General features: G+C 28.7%; 2 protein-coding genes and 1 non-coding gene across 3 annotated transcripts; 1 reads left to right on the forward strand and 2 right to left on the reverse strand.

Moving 5' to 3' along the window:
• The first annotated feature begins 248 nt into the window (after positions 1-248).
• On the forward strand, positions 249-2,401 carry LOC102583973 (heat stress transcription factor A-6b-like). The gene is made up of 2 exons (XM_006350591.2): positions 249-744; positions 1,498-2,401. The coding sequence occupies exons 1-2, from the start codon at positions 472-474 to the stop codon at positions 2,257-2,259; spliced, it is 1,035 nt and encodes a 344-aa protein (XP_006350653.1). The 5' UTR covers positions 249-471; the 3' UTR covers positions 2,260-2,401.
• Positions 2,402-3,567: 1,166 nt separating this feature from the next.
• Positions 3,568-3,640, reverse strand: TRNAE-CUC (transfer RNA glutamic acid (anticodon CUC)). Its single transcript has one exon. It is a non-coding gene; the product is annotated as a tRNA-Glu (tRNA).
• A 3,507-nt stretch (positions 3,641-7,147) lies between these two features.
• On the reverse strand, positions 7,148-9,216 carry LOC102584290 (calmodulin-like protein 8). Its single transcript, XM_006350592.2, has 4 exons — positions 8,971-9,216; positions 8,591-8,748; positions 8,362-8,442; positions 7,148-7,468 (listed from the first exon to the last, which is right to left on the reverse strand). Exons 1-4 carry the CDS (start codon positions 9,044-9,046, stop codon positions 7,331-7,333), a joined length of 453 nt encoding a protein of 150 aa, XP_006350654.1. The 5' UTR covers positions 9,047-9,216; the 3' UTR covers positions 7,148-7,330.
• Positions 9,217-15,952: the final 6,736 nt, after the last annotated feature.

A 15,952-nucleotide genomic window follows, 5' to 3' on the forward strand; every position in this document is an offset into this window, starting at 1 on the left:
AAAAAAACAACCAAAATGAAGGCTTGAAAGAATAACATGAGAATTATTTCACTCGCAAAACTTCCAAAAGTTGAAAAGAGATATTTTTTTTTGATTTTCGACTAATTGATATCTGGTACTAATATTGAAGTCTAACTATTCGGATTAAAGAGGGAAAAGGACTCAAAATATCTAGAGGACCATTCCACGCAATAGTAAAAGAATGTATAAAATATTCATTGAACCCTCACTTTACTTCCTTTTTAATTCTCATTACTCTCTTGTTAATATACCTCCAATATTGCAAACATATTGATTTGTCCTACTTCTTTCTCCCTCTTACCCATACTCCAAATTAATATTAACCCTATCTTTTCTCATACATTCACAAACTCTTTTATTACCTTGCCAATTTCCTCTATCTTCTTAACTTTGACATTGACTCAAAATAATATACTATCTTTATACTCATATTTGTTGAAGAATCAAAGCATGGATGATTTTGATAATTTAATAAAAGAAGAGTTTGATGGATCATTTTTGGTGCCTCAACCAAAGGAGTGTCTTCATGAGAATGGACCTCCACCATTTCTTACAAAAACATATGAACTTGTGGATGATCCAAGTAGCAACGACGTCGTTTCTTGGAGTAGAGGTAACAATAGTTTCATAGTATGGGATCCCCAGAACTTGGCCATTAATTTTCTTCCAAGGTATTTCAAGCATAACAATTTCTCAAGCTTTGTCAGGCAGCTCAATACTTATGTAAGCATTATTTTCATTTTCTACCTATATATGACGACAATTCACCTATTGATCTGTTCCATATTATATGACGATGTTTGACTAGATATTTGATTGTGTATAACATACACCATGACATACGAAAAATTGTCATATCAAGATTGATACATAGTTATATATGTTTAATAGGTCAATTTAACCTGCACTAAACATATATATATTTTTTAATCTAATACACTCATATATACTTAATCAATGGGAACAAGAAAGATGAAGAATTATATTAAAGCTCTTGAGGATCATATGATGAATATATAGTTGATTTAAAGAATTTTTATTTCTTTAAATTTGCATATATGTTCCTGAGGTTCCAAAGTCTAGCCTGAGTTTGTTAAATCTCAATCACTATGAAAGGGAGGTGGATATCTTCTTTGGCTTTTCACTGCTTAAAAAAAGAATTAGTGACGATAGAAAGACCATATATATATAGCTAAATAACAAAATCCTTCATTAATTCTATTTAGTGACAAATTATTAAACAATTTTGTTAGTGATTGTTTCAACAAAGAGTACTACTCCACAATTATTGTTTTTCCACACTAGCGACAATTAATTAACGATAATAGTTTAATTGCTATTAAATATATTTTTTCAGACCCAATTACTAGTGAACATATTTATTGTCGCTAAAAGCTGTTTTTCTTGTAGTATCTTGAGGTTGTGTTTTTATTTTCTTATGGAGGAATATATAGGAATGTGTTAAAAAAATTGCAGGGATTTAGGAAAGTAAATCCAGAGCATTGGGAATTTGCTAATGGAGGTTTTTTGAGAGGGGAAAAGCATCTCTTGAGAACAATTAGGAGAAGAAAAACAAGTAATTTCATCAAGTCGTCGTCATCAATTAACCAAGGTATGGATTCTTCATCATCATCATCATCATCATCATCATCATCATCATGTGTTGAGTTGGGAAGCTTTGGATCATTCGATGGAGAAATTGATGAATTAAGGCGCGACAAGCAGGTTCTCATGATTGAACTTGTTAAACTTAAACAGCATCAAAAGGCTACAAAATCACGACTTCAAGTTATGGAACAAAAGCTTCAAGGGACAGAAATCAAACAGGAGAAAATAATGAGTTTCTTGGCTAAAGCATTACAAAATCCAAACTTTGTGGAGCAAATAATGCAACAAAAGGATAAAAGGAAACAACTTGAAGAAGCAATCAACAACAAGAGAAGGAGGCCAATTGATTATCATGAAGCTGCTGCATGTCCTAGTAAACATCATAATTTTGGTAATGATGATCATGATATTAATAATGAATTTGATGATGATTTACAAGTGGCTATGAACATGTCACATGGGAACACATTAATCAATTTGGAAGAAGAAAATAATTATGTTGAGAAAAATAATGAAGGATTTTGGGAGGATATGCTGGATGAGAATAATGTTGAAGATGAGATTATGGCTTTGCTTGGTGTTAATGAACAAGAGGATGAACAAGTTCATGTCGATGTTTACTCTGATTAATTACTTGAATAAATTAACAGCCAATTTATAATCTGGCTCAACATGATTTTATACATTGTGTTACTTCTTAATTAATTGGAATCATGATTTGATTAACTCTGTTACTTGGATACATACATCACTCATAAACTTGATTTGCGCACTTCTTTCTTTAATTTCATTTTTCTGGAGTTCGTATGTTTACTTAAGGTTCAATGTTTTTCTAGGGATCTTCAAAGAGAAATATAGATAACTTTTATTGTTTTCTATTTATAGTTTTATTTCATATATTATTGGATTGAAGCGAGTTAAATATAACTGATTTCATCAAATAGCTCAGGACATAGATACATTATTATTGTTATTCTTTATGTGTATATATATGTGTGTTAAATTCAGTTAAGAGTACTTAAACGAATTTGCATCGCAGTGTCTCAATTATGCTTTAATTAGTGTCCCCCAGAAATCGATGTCCACATCGAGCACCATCAGTTCCTATATATGCCTTAATTGTCCCCACCAACGTTTCCTTTTATACAAGTATGGGCAAGCATTGGCCCAATTAATTGATTCCTCCACCTCACACTTCATCTCCCGTTGTGTAATACTAGCACCTATTTGTAATGTTCAAGTGGATACCAATAAGGGTTGTGGAACAGTACGTACTTCTTTAATTTTAACTAGAGGTCTCATGTTCGAGTTTTTTAGGTATAGAGTTACTTTTGTTAGGAAGCACTTCCTAATGTGAGACTTTCTGACGCGAATTCAAATTTTTAATCAGATTTCAATATGAATATCGGATACTGAATGAAAAAAATGTCCTAATAGGATAAGGCAGGCAATAAATAAGGTTTGCACATGTGTTGCATGACCATGATCTACACTAAACAATCAAGGATGTCAGGATTACATATGTTCCCAACACAAACACTTTCTTCTTCTTCTATCTTCCTTTCCATTCTAGGAAATTCTTTTTGCTTAGTGCGTTAACTTCACAGGATTTTGTCTAGCTAAGTGATGATTTTAAGTATAATTTTCGTTGTGACCGTGGTTATCTTTAAATTATTTATAAGTAATGCTTAATTGAAAATACTAGTATGTGTTGTTCAATTGTTCACTAATTATGCCCAAGTGACAAGATTGATATTCTTTTCATTCTACCTATCTTGTCAAATGTTAAACAAATCCTAAAGCATGACTTGCTTGTGTTTTGTTCAATTAATTATAGATGAATTAAAGCATTTTAAGTCCTTTGTTTAGACCAAAATTTATGTGTGCCCATAGTATTATATATTTTGTTGCTAAAAAACTAAAAGAAAAAAAAGTAAATTCCGTTGCCGGGACTTGAACCCGGGTCTCTCGGGTGAGAGCCGAGTATCCTAACCAACTAGACTACAACGGAGCTTGTATAAGAGAATCAACAGTAGCATTATATCCTTATGACCGTCTTTGGAAAGGCAATAGCTAAAAGGAGTGGTGGAGAATTTTCAGCTAAAATGCTGTTGGGTTGAATTCACTATTGATAACTCTACGAGAAATTAAATTTGGACTTTACTAGTACTTTCTCTATCCCATATAAGTTGTCATGCTTCGCTTCTCAAGATTTAATTTGACTAGTTTTCTGAGTTAAAGTGGGTTAGACTAATTCAATATTTTAAAATTACAATTTAGATATTCAGAAATTATAACTTTCGATGAGAGGGAGTTGCTCGGATGGTAAGCACTCCTCACTTCCAACCTGAAGGTTGCGAGTTCGAGTCACCAAGGGAGCAAAAGGAGTGAGAGCTCCTAGGGAGGGTAAAAAGAAAATTATTACTTATCGTCCTATCAATATAATGAAAAAATATATCTTAAATGTTAATCAAAGTTTATATAGCTTGACTTTTAATTTAAAAAGAGAAACATTCAAGTATTTTGAGATGGACAGAGTACTATTAGGCGCTACCACACCTCCCGAGATGGTGGAAATTCGAAATAGACTAGGGTGAATCGAAGTGTCATCCTAAGTGTTTAATTAGCAACTTTAATCCTGAAAAAGAAGGCACCTGCATATGAGGTCCACTTATTCCTTAAGTCATGAAAAAAGAATGCAACAAAATGATGAGTTTACTTTGAGTTGAATAAGCTTTAACACAAAGAAATCTTGAAACAATAGACCCACCTCTTCACAGGCCTTGCTGCATTATTGTTTGTCCCAAGAATACGAAATATTTCCTCTGTCCCAATTTATGTGGCACAGTTTAAAAAGAGTGTCACATACATTACTAGTAGCCACCATTTCTTTCACTTTCACCAATGCAGTAAATCAACAATGTCATTCATGAATTTCATAGTTTTATCAATGCATAAGTCATATATACATATATGCTTGTTTTTTCGCACATATATAAAGTTATTCAATTACAAAAAACTGAGTTTTCTATATGACTCGCAAACCCATTGTTGGGTCCGCCACTGCTGAATAATGTAACTCTGATTCATTATGGATTGATTCTTTTCACCATTTTATTGTTGAAGAAGAAGGAAGCTGATGATTGGAACATGTCAAAAGGAACATGTCCAACGAAGTTGACTGATGTGTCTACAACAAGTGATGTAAACTCGTCAGTCAGCTTCGTTGGACCTGTTCCTTTGACATGTTCCAATCGTCAGCTTCCTTCTTCATCAACACTTGTTGTAGACACGTCAGTCAGCTTCGTTAGACTTGTTCCTTTGACATGTTCCAATCGTCAGCTTTCTTCTTCTTCAACATTTATAACTCTTGTTATGTCTGTTGAGAATATTGATTGACATGAAATGAGATGTGGAACACAAATTCATCAGGAAAACAAGGTGAGTTTCGAAATCTTGCGAATAAGTTTAGAATTGCTGTTGCTTCTTTGAATTTCAAGAATCTGTTGCTCGAATTAGTGGAGTGTTAAGGATATTTAGACGAATATTTTTATGATTAAGGCTATTCAAAATCTTTGTTTAAGAGGTGTGCAAAAGTCTTAAGACAAATATTATGTTAACCAAAGGTAATATTTTGATGTTTGATATTTCAAAAGAAGAAAATGCTGCTACTGCCAACACTCAACAGAAACAAGAAGTTGTTGTTAATACAGAAAGGAACATAATTCGTGAAGACGAAACTAAATGCTATCATGAAAAAACATATGATGATCCTACTGTTTACTCTGAATGTGACAAATTAAAGGAGGGTAATTAGTTTATTATAGTTATGGAATTGGCTTCAATTCTGCAGTAGTTTTCGATCATCTGTTTTATGGGAACTAATTGTCTTTCTCTTGAACCAACAGAAACGTTGTTTTTATTTCATTTGCAGAGTTTAATGACTCAGTTAGTCCAGATATCAATGTTCAAATAGACAGATTAAATGAGGAAAAACATGAAATTATGAGTGTTGGAAATGCTTTTGGGGGTAGCGGTGAAGCAGACGAAACAATGGAAATGAATTCACATATAAGAGATACTGCAAGTCAACATTCTGAAGATACTCCTCAGGTAAACAAAAGCATGGATCTTACTCAAGAGGTGCCAAATCGATCAGAAAACGCAATCATAAGAGAACTGAGCCCTCAAAACATGCATTTCATGAATCGCACATTGACAACGCAGCTCACTCAACCATAATAAAGGAGGATTATGCAATGAAGGTGGCAAATGTGGCTAAGGCAGCTGACAATGCAAGTGTTCATACTGTGGAACAAACAGGTCCTACTAAATTTACTTCAGCAGTTAATAATCATGAAGAGATGGAAAATGGTATTGTTGCACGAAGAGTTGAGAAGTCGTGTAGCACAGAACTGACCGATAAGTGCATATTGCAGCTAGGCACATTTAAATCAGGAAACGATGTGTGTGTAGAAACTTCTTCTTTTTCACTCAATTCTCGGTATCCAGATGGAATTAATGATGCAAGGATCTGATGAGTGGAACGTAGGGATTACACGCTCTAAAGAGCAGATTGGCTCTGAACTTCTTGTCATTGAAGACTCTGATGTGCAATTTTTTCAAGAAAATAAGAGCTTGGAGAATCCAAAATTGGAGGCAGACAAGTATCGAACTACTAGCTTTTACGAATGAAAAATTGTGTTAATGGTTCAACATGCACTAAAGCACCAGAAATTAGCATACAAAGGTTCAGTGTTGAATCGAATTCAGAGAAATTATTAGGTGATGAAATTGAGCATAGAAAGTCTCCAAGCTTTGATTTTGGTGTCTCTTATGATGCTAAGTCTGAAGAATCGGATCAAACTCCACTTCTTTATCCTGAGAAGACACTAACAAGAAGTTTATCATTAGGCTCCCGCAATGAGAGCAGAATATGGCGAAGAGGCTGTGGCAGTTGAAGAAAAGACTATTAGGATGGAAAAAAAATGATTATCAGGTTTCAAAAGCTCCAACTTTAGGCTTGTTGAAGACCGGTGAAAATGATGAATCTAGCTCTGAGATAGATTCAAAGACTTCACCAAAAGGAAGTGGAAAGCGCCAGCTAAAACCATCCTTCTTCAGCATTGCACCACATCAACATCAATTCATTAAGTAAGATACGCGCTTGTTTTCTATCATTTCATATGATTTTTTGTTTCAACCAACACTTTTCATCACAACGGAGACTCAACAAATGAATGTCTGAGTAATGACTGCTTCGAAAACTATACTCATTTCATTTTGATCCTCCTTCAAGTATTCCTTTGATTTAAACAACTTCTATATTGAAAATTCGATTGTACTCTACTTATAGGAAATAGTTATGTTTTATGAAGAGATTGTAACATATGGAATTGAAAAAACAGAGTTGAAAGATCAATAATTCTCATGATCAAACGACTCCCTGGTAATCATAATTCCACTAAAATTGATTTTTTTTCTTACAAATCTAAAGAAAAAGAGTACAATTTCATAAAGTAATATTAATAATAATCAAATCATCCTGCAATTTCTTGTTTGTTACATTGAGGAGTCAACAAAAATTAAACAAATGCTAATACAGAAGAACAATAACATGGAGATTGATAAGAAAAGAATAAAATTAAGAAGGAAATTATGAATATTAATTAATGATTTTGAGGTTCTAATTAATTAAATTCTATCCAACATTCATCATCATTTTAACAAATTCATCAAAGTTGACTTGACCATCACCATCCAAATCTGCTTCTCTAATCATCTGGTCAACTTCTTCATCTGTTAATTTCTCCCCAAGATTGATCATCACATGCCTTAGCTACACATTGACCAAGAAATAATTTCAATTATAAGATATTTTTATTATTTCCTGTATTTTTCATATTTGGTTGATCAAAATATTTTGTCTAACAGAGGAAGAAAAAAACAAGTTATATAAGTTACATTCAAACTCAGTCTTTTCACAATTCCCAAGCCAATAACATCGTGAAACCTACCCACTATCGTAGAATTTTTCTAAATTACATATAAATGTTCTTGGGACTATTTAAATATGAAAATTAACGAAAGTCAAAAAGAGCAAGTGCAATTGGTCAGTGTGAACTATGGAAAAGTTCATTGGACGAAAAAATTGGTCTAGTGAGATACCCTAATTAAACTTTGGATTTGAAACAGCTGTATAAATAAGATTATTTTATCATACTATATAGTAGTAATGACAGATCAAATTCACATGTGAACCTCTTCCATAAAACCCTAGCAGTTGTGACAGTGTCAAGAATTAATTATATATTTTTAATATCCAATGAGCATATTGTAACTTTTTTAATTTAATTATAATGAAACTTTATGTTTTTGATTGGCCCTCGTCGACAATATGAGTACTGGCCGTACATGATTGACTTACGAACTTTACTAATTATTCAACATAGATATTTTAAGCTATTTTTTTGGAATGTAATTTTACAAATACACAAAATTAGCTAATCTACATATGTTGTGATCCAAACGGAATCAGAATTTTCACTACTAAAAAAAGTAATCACTTCAGGAAATCAAAAGAATTCAATATAAAGTATATGCAGACAAAAAACGAATCAGTAATGCATCCACGATCTAGAATCAATAAGTTCAAAATGATTACGATTTAGTTATATTTTGTCTGCATATTTGTTTAAAACAGTTGTATATAATCTATCTAGATATATATACCTCGTTAGCGGATATGTAACCATTTTGATCTTTGTCAAACACCTTGAAAGCCTCTTTAAGTTCCTCCTCTGCATCAGTATCCTGTTTCATAAAGAACAAACACACCATAATTTCTTATATTACTCGCACTCTCCAAAATATTGTCATATTCTTTAAAAATGCACTACTTTTGCGAGATTTGTATTCTCATGCATATATTATAATAAAAAATAAATAACAAAGATTTTACCTTCATTTTCTTGGCCATAAGGTTCAAGAATTCAGTGAATTCAATGGTTCCATTGCCATCAGAATCAACTTCAGTTATCATATCCTGCAGTTCTTCCTCTGTTGGATTTTGATCCAATGACCTTATTACTGTCGCTAATTCTTCTACCGTTATGCAACCTGTGGTGAGTCAAAATTTCAACTTTATAAGTTTTGAATTTAAGAATAACGACTATAAGTGATTATAACTGTATTTTAAATCTAATATTTATATATATATATATATTCAATAAACTTCTTGATACAAATACCCTATTTAAGTAAAAGTTATTGGATTCGTCCGTCCCCCTAAACATACTAATATATCATTCAAAAATAATTTGAAAAAGACTAGTAAATTACCATCTCCATCTCTGTCAAATAGACTGAAGGCTTCTTGCAATTCAACAATTTGATCATTGTTCAATATATCTCCCATGATTATGATTATTTTTGTCTTTTGTACCTCCAAAGGACAGCTTGAAACAGAGAGGATGAGTGTAGAATGAGAAAAAAAGAAAGTTGAGTATAGCTCAATCCTGGCTGGGCTTTATGTAGAGAATTTTTTTTTATTTTAATGTGACATAAGGGGTTTACTAATAAATGTGTAATGAAAAGAAAATTAAGAAAAAATTGAGACAAAAACGTGAGAAAAATATATAAGATGGTAGGTAGTACTAATTAAAAAGGGTCCTTTAACTTATTTTGAAGTAATGAAAAGTTTGTTTTAACAAAAATGTGTATTGGCTGAGTCAAAAACGTAGAGTTAGTGGTGGGATTAGGTGGTGTTGTAGTCATGACTTTGTCACCCTCACGCCATGACCTGACCATACAACACTTCTACATTTTCCATGCTACTTTCTTGAATATTCCTCCTCCACCCCCACTCCTTCCATCGATACTTAGGGGCAGAGTTATTCTTGTTCAAAAAGTGTCAATTGATATTCCTTTGCTAAAACATTATACATATGGGATTATAATAAAAATAATGAATATGAACATTAACAAAGAGTGTTAAGGTGTTTGTTTGATTCAGTTAATTGTCATTAGATGCAATATCACTATAATCTTTAGCGACATTTATAAAAGAGTGCTAAAATGTAATTATCTCTAGTCATTACCCCTAAAAAAAATATAAATATAGCGACAATTAAATGATTGTTATTAATTAATTGTCGATAAATATTATTTTTGATTAGGTAGAAAAATGTATGTGAATATACATTAATATGTTGAGTCTCTTTAGTTTTTTTGTGCATTTATGACTTTACTCGATGAAAATTTTAGCTCCATCACTAATTAAAAATGTTAAAGTAAGCATTTTCTTCAAAGAAAAATTTATTTTCATTTTCTTGGGTGAAAGATATATAATAAAGAAAAATAGTAAAAGTGCTAGTGCCAAGTAAATAAACAGCTGGATTGTTAGATGAGGAGGGGACATAGAGCATTGAAAGAGAAGACTGAAGAGGGTATGGGGAGGTGTGTACAGTGAACTCAAATAAATTTATTGTTCCACTCCATGTCAAACAGATCAATGCTGGCTTTGTTTGCACCAAGTTATTCATTTTTAGTCACTTGTGATTGGCTTAAATAAAATATACGTAGTATAATACTACTCCCTCTTGAATCAATTTTTACTTCTCTAAAAATATCAAAACACAATTTATCGCTTAGTTCTTAATTTACTTTTATTATCAATTATAGTTATTTCTTAATACATTTTTTAAAACGTTAAATATATTATATTCAAATAAAAATATAGTAAAATTATTATTATATTTAATTATTCCCCCTTTAGAGGTTTTGTCAAGTCAATAATTTTTCTGTTTAATATTACCTCCTTCCTAGTGACCAAACAATTTGAGGTTTGTATCTATTTATCTATTTTCAAACTCATGTATTCATGATAGATTTTAAGTTGTTTTCCTTCTAGTTTTTAAAAGTTAAGGTAAAACTCTATTGATTTGGAGTTTTCTTAATTTTCTTTCATAGCTTATGATTCTCAAGAATATTTATTTATTGTTACTCGAAAAAAGGCATGAAAATTACAACTGTAATTCTCAATATTTTCAGTCGTTTAAATTTGGAAATCCAAAAATGCAATAACTTTGACGAACAAAAGAGTGAGATAGTATGTAATTTGTTGCAAATGGAAAGAGGGTTTATGCAATAATTGTGATAAACCTCAACGAGGAAGAAGATGAGAAAGGGTTTTTTTTGGATCGAATTAAAATTATTGATGTATCAGACACATTCTTGAGTTAAGATCATATGTGTCTATTTTTTATCAGATATACACATGTATTGGAGATTTAGGCATGCATCTGTCACATTATTGATGTATCTGACACATTATTGAGTTAAGATTATATATTTCTAAATTTTAATCAGTGTATTTGATTAAGTGTATATGTATCTAAATAATTGTTCATGAATCTGAGTCAAGAAATCTAAACTTTGCTAAATCGCCCAAAAAAGAGAAGAATTTTGATAAATTTTTTTAGGAGTTGTGATATGTCATATCTTTAAGTTGTTGCAAACATGATTTTCTCCTTAATTAATGATTTTCGGTCATATTTCTTAATTAGACACACTCCTTAAGTAAAGACTTTCAATTATATCTCTTAAGTAGACACAGTAATTGATACGAGATACATGTATTAAAAGAGACAGATACATGTATCTGAGACCCAAAATATGTTAAGGAATATAATATTGCAAAGTAGTGTGAATCTAAGTAATTAGATCCTAAAATAGAAGGATTTACATAAGTTACCCTATTATGAAACATACTTTTTTCATAAAAACTACTTCTTCTGTCTCAATTTATGTGACACTTTCATTTTTTGAGAAACAAACAATTTAAGTTTGACCAGAAATTTGCGCATGGAATCTTCACTATTTTGAAATGAAATCTATATATTTGTAAACTACGTAAAAAGTATTATAAGATACAATAATTGATAATTCAGAATAATTAAAAGATATATAAAAGATTTACGATCAAGATAGACTTGTTTAAATTTCAAAATCCAAAAAGTGTCACATAAGTTGAGACGGAAGGGATATCTTCTTTTCAAAATGCTTGCATAAGAAAACGCGATAGCAAAATTCTTGCATAAGAAAACGCGATAGAGTGATTTTATAAAGGCAGCTATTGTTGAATGCGTAATCTTTGTTAGCCTTATGGTCTCAATAAGGATTTTTGAGCTAAAAATAAGACAACCTCCAAATTTTACTAAAACGTTATCCTTCTAATTTATGATAAAATAAAATATAATTTTTATTATCTAAAATAAATCTTAAATTTTTTTATGAATATAAATTCTCTCATAAAATATAAAATAAATCTATTTTGATGTTAAAATTGCTTTTAAATATTAAGGTAACATTCTTAAAAAGATTTTTAAAAAGTGAACTACATAATTAAGATGAACGAGTAGTTCCTAAATATACATATATAAATTATTGCGTTAACTCACAATCTTATTTTAATTGTGGCTTTAACTCTATTTATATTTATTTATAAAAATTAATAAATGAGTTATATAATTTACTAGTTATTTCTATTTAATAAAATAATCTGATTTTTTTTCTTAAATAGTTGTTTTCTTATTTAATATTAAAGATATAATTGATGATAATTATTTATTTAATTTTATTTTTTTAAAGTAATAACTATTATTGAAATATATTTTTAAATTAAAGTTACTATTAATTTGAAACGAAGAAGTATTCAACATTTTCAAACATTCCTACCACTAATACAGTGTCACCATCTCAAGGCCCAAAGGAAATAAAACTCTAGTGTTATTATATTAAACACTAGGTAATTCAGCTCATAAAATATTATATCAAAAAAATAAATTAATCTTTTCATATTATTTGAATATAAAAGAGTTTTTAGTTCAAATTCAATTAAATAGATAAAAATTTAAATGTGAATTCATTTTATTATTCACATTGAACTAATTTCTAACAAATAAAATATACTATTACATAAAGGAAGAAAAAGTACTTTTTTAGGTTTCGTTAAACATAAATTGATTAATGTCATATAACCAGCTTGAAGATAAACAAAGCTCATTAAAAAAGTATATGAGAAAAAAAGAAGAACATGGTCCATTCACTCCATCCATAACAAAGTGAAAATAACTGTATTTATATGTCGGAAATTATGACGTATACAGATTTAAAAAATAGAGTTTAGAACATAAAATAAAAAATAAAACCGATCATTTTGTGTAATTTTAAAGAAAGACTAAATCAACCGGTAGTTATATGATAATTGAAATAGATTGTATAAGATGTATGAAAATAATTTGATAAAATATATATATTGTAATGTCTAAAACATAAAAATGAGCATTCGTAAATTATATTTAACTTAAATTGCTAAGTATAGTTGGATTGTCTAGCTAATTATATTATAGACATGAAGGTGACATTTGGATAATCAAAGTGTGATAATAAATTTGATCACTTCACAAATAATAAATAACTTATTGTAACTTTTTAAATATTTTTTTTTAACTTTCTTACATTACATACTCCCTTTATTTCAAAATAAAGTTTTTCTTTATATTTTTTATTTTGTTTCCAATCGTATTTTACATAATTATGAAGACTTCAATGATGTTTTTTTCAATCTTACCCTTATTCAATCAAAAGAAATTTATATAATAAAAAAACTGGGTCAAAGAACTATATTTTTTTCAAGATATATATTAAAATTAATTAAGTAGAAGTATCTTACTTTATAGCTCTGCCCCAAACTAAAAAAGAAATTGACATACTACAAGAAGGTGAATATCATGGAACCGAAGAGTACATAACAAAATAAAATTGAATTACACTTTCTATGTTTTAAAAATAAAACTTTTCATGAAATGAAAATCCAACAAATTGAAGTACACATATGGTGTAGTGTAGTTTTTGTAGTAGTTAATACTCTTCTTCAATGTTTGTTATTTAACTTGAAATAAGAAATGTATAGGTGCCTCTTTTGCTCTTTGACTTATGCTTTAGTAGTTATGTGAGAAAAACTTTAAGAAAAATTAAGGAACACACTATTTCAAATATGAAATAAAAAAGATAATCTCAAGAAGGGGTTTCATGAAATAAAAAATAATGACCTTATATAAATAAAATTGAGGAATCTTTAAAGAAAAAATATAAATAGTTCTGTGTGCAATATTTTATTTTAACCTTTGTTAGTAGTTAGTATTATTACACTACAAAGTTACAATAACTAATTTGCATCTAAGCAAAAATACATACTTGCAATAATAAAAAGTTATAAAAATTCAAACTAAAGAAGTTACATGGAGAATAAAGACAACCTTATCATAAGACAATAGATAAAAATAAGAATACAAAATCAATGCCCACTTTTTCGACCTCTTGTCTGACACTTATTTGACAAACTAATCAGCATTCAAGAGTTTTTTTCATCGTGTCAAGTTAAAACACGAATTTGATAATATAATAATACTACAAAGAACAATGAAATATAAAGAATAATGTTGCGTTGAAATTTCATGAAACAAAAAACTTATGAATTTATTTTGTCATTAAAAATAGAGAGATAAAATATCTTAAATTTTATAATTTAATAGTTGGAGGTTATGAATATGAAAACTTAAAAGACATAGAATTAATGATATTATAAAACAAAATGAAGTTTAATAGATTTACGTTATGGAGGTTAAACTTAAAAATTAAAAGAAAAATGAAAAAAACACAAATAAAGTAGATAAAAGAAATGCATTTATATTACACAAAGATATAATTTTTTTGAATTGAATAAATAAAAAGAAAAGTAAAAAAATAGCAAAGAAAGGAAAAAACTATAAAATAAATAAATAAAAATCATAAAATTTAACTATCGTGAATAGTTTGTTGGAATTCTTTTTAGATCAAATGGAAAAAATTGTAATAATTGATGAGAAATTGAGAAATATTATAGGAAAAGAGAATAATAGCTTTAATGATAAAATAAATTAAATATGTCTATTGATGAAAATATAAATAAATATGATTATTTTTAATGATCTTTTACTTTTAGGTGAATTTTTTGGTATTTTAAAATTAGAAAAAAGGCCAAAAAAAGATAAATTGGATTGAAACTCTTAGAGGGTCACATCACCATTTTTATATTCAACTTTATTATTATTATATATATATTTTTTAAATAAATTAAATATTTTATTTTACAGTAAAATAATTAGTTTAAATAAAAGGAAAAAAATATAAATATAAATACAAATAAAGGTCATAGAGAAATGTAACATATTATACAAGAAAATACAAACAAATCATACCTTTGACAATTAATTCTCGATACATATCATGAAAAATATCCAGGATACATATTTAGAAAATGTATTTTTCATGTAATTAAATACACATATTTATGCAATTTAAATATGGAGCATTACCTTTTTCTATAGTATCATCTATTTTTTTACGTCACCATTTTTATATTCAAAATTAAATATTTCACTTTTACAATAAAATAATTAGTTTAAATAAAAGAAGAAAGATAAATACAAATAAAAATTATAGAGAAATGTCACATATTATACAAGAAAAGATAAAGAAATCATACATTTTAATTCTGGATACATTTCATAAAAAAATATTCTGGATACATATTTAGAAAATATATTTTTTATGTAATTAAATACACATATTTATGCAATTTAAATATGGAACATCTCCATCTTACCTTTTTCTATAGTATCATATGTTTTTTTTTTTGTTTTTTGAAAGGTTGTCCAAATTCAAAATCATAAATCTCGACTTATAGAACCTGAAATAAAAATAAAAATTATGTTAGCATTTTTTTATAAAATCTTTACATTACAAATAAAAATATAAACAAATGAAGGATGAAGAATAATTATTTAAAAAACCATGTGAAAGGAGTTACAAAAGAAAAAATATTATTTAAATGAGTAAGGAAAATGACTAAAAGAAGAGAGAGGAGGAAAGTAAAACAAAAATAAAGTAAAATGAAGCTTTCAGTGATAGTTTTTATGGACTTGAAATAGCATTAAAGTATAATTAAAAGGTAAAAATTAATTAGAAATTGACTTTTAATATGGCCACGTTTATAGACGTTTTAAGACGACGGTATCATTTATCTTGTGCATTTAATTTTTATTTTTTTTGAATTCTTTGTAATAAAAATGAAGAAAAAATGCTAAGAAAATCAATAAAAATATGAGAAAATATATAAATTCATTTCCTAATCAATGAGGCATGCCACATCAGCGGACTTATGTTCCTCCTTATATATATATATATATAGATTCCAATCGAAATGTTACTAAGTATCGAA

Source organism: Solanum tuberosum, unplaced genomic scaffold, assembly GCF_000226075.1.
Source record: "Solanum tuberosum cultivar DM 1-3 516 R44 unplaced genomic scaffold, SolTub_3.0 scf00125, whole genome shotgun sequence".
Classification (NCBI taxonomy): domain Eukaryota; kingdom Viridiplantae; phylum Streptophyta; class Magnoliopsida; order Solanales; family Solanaceae; genus Solanum; species Solanum tuberosum.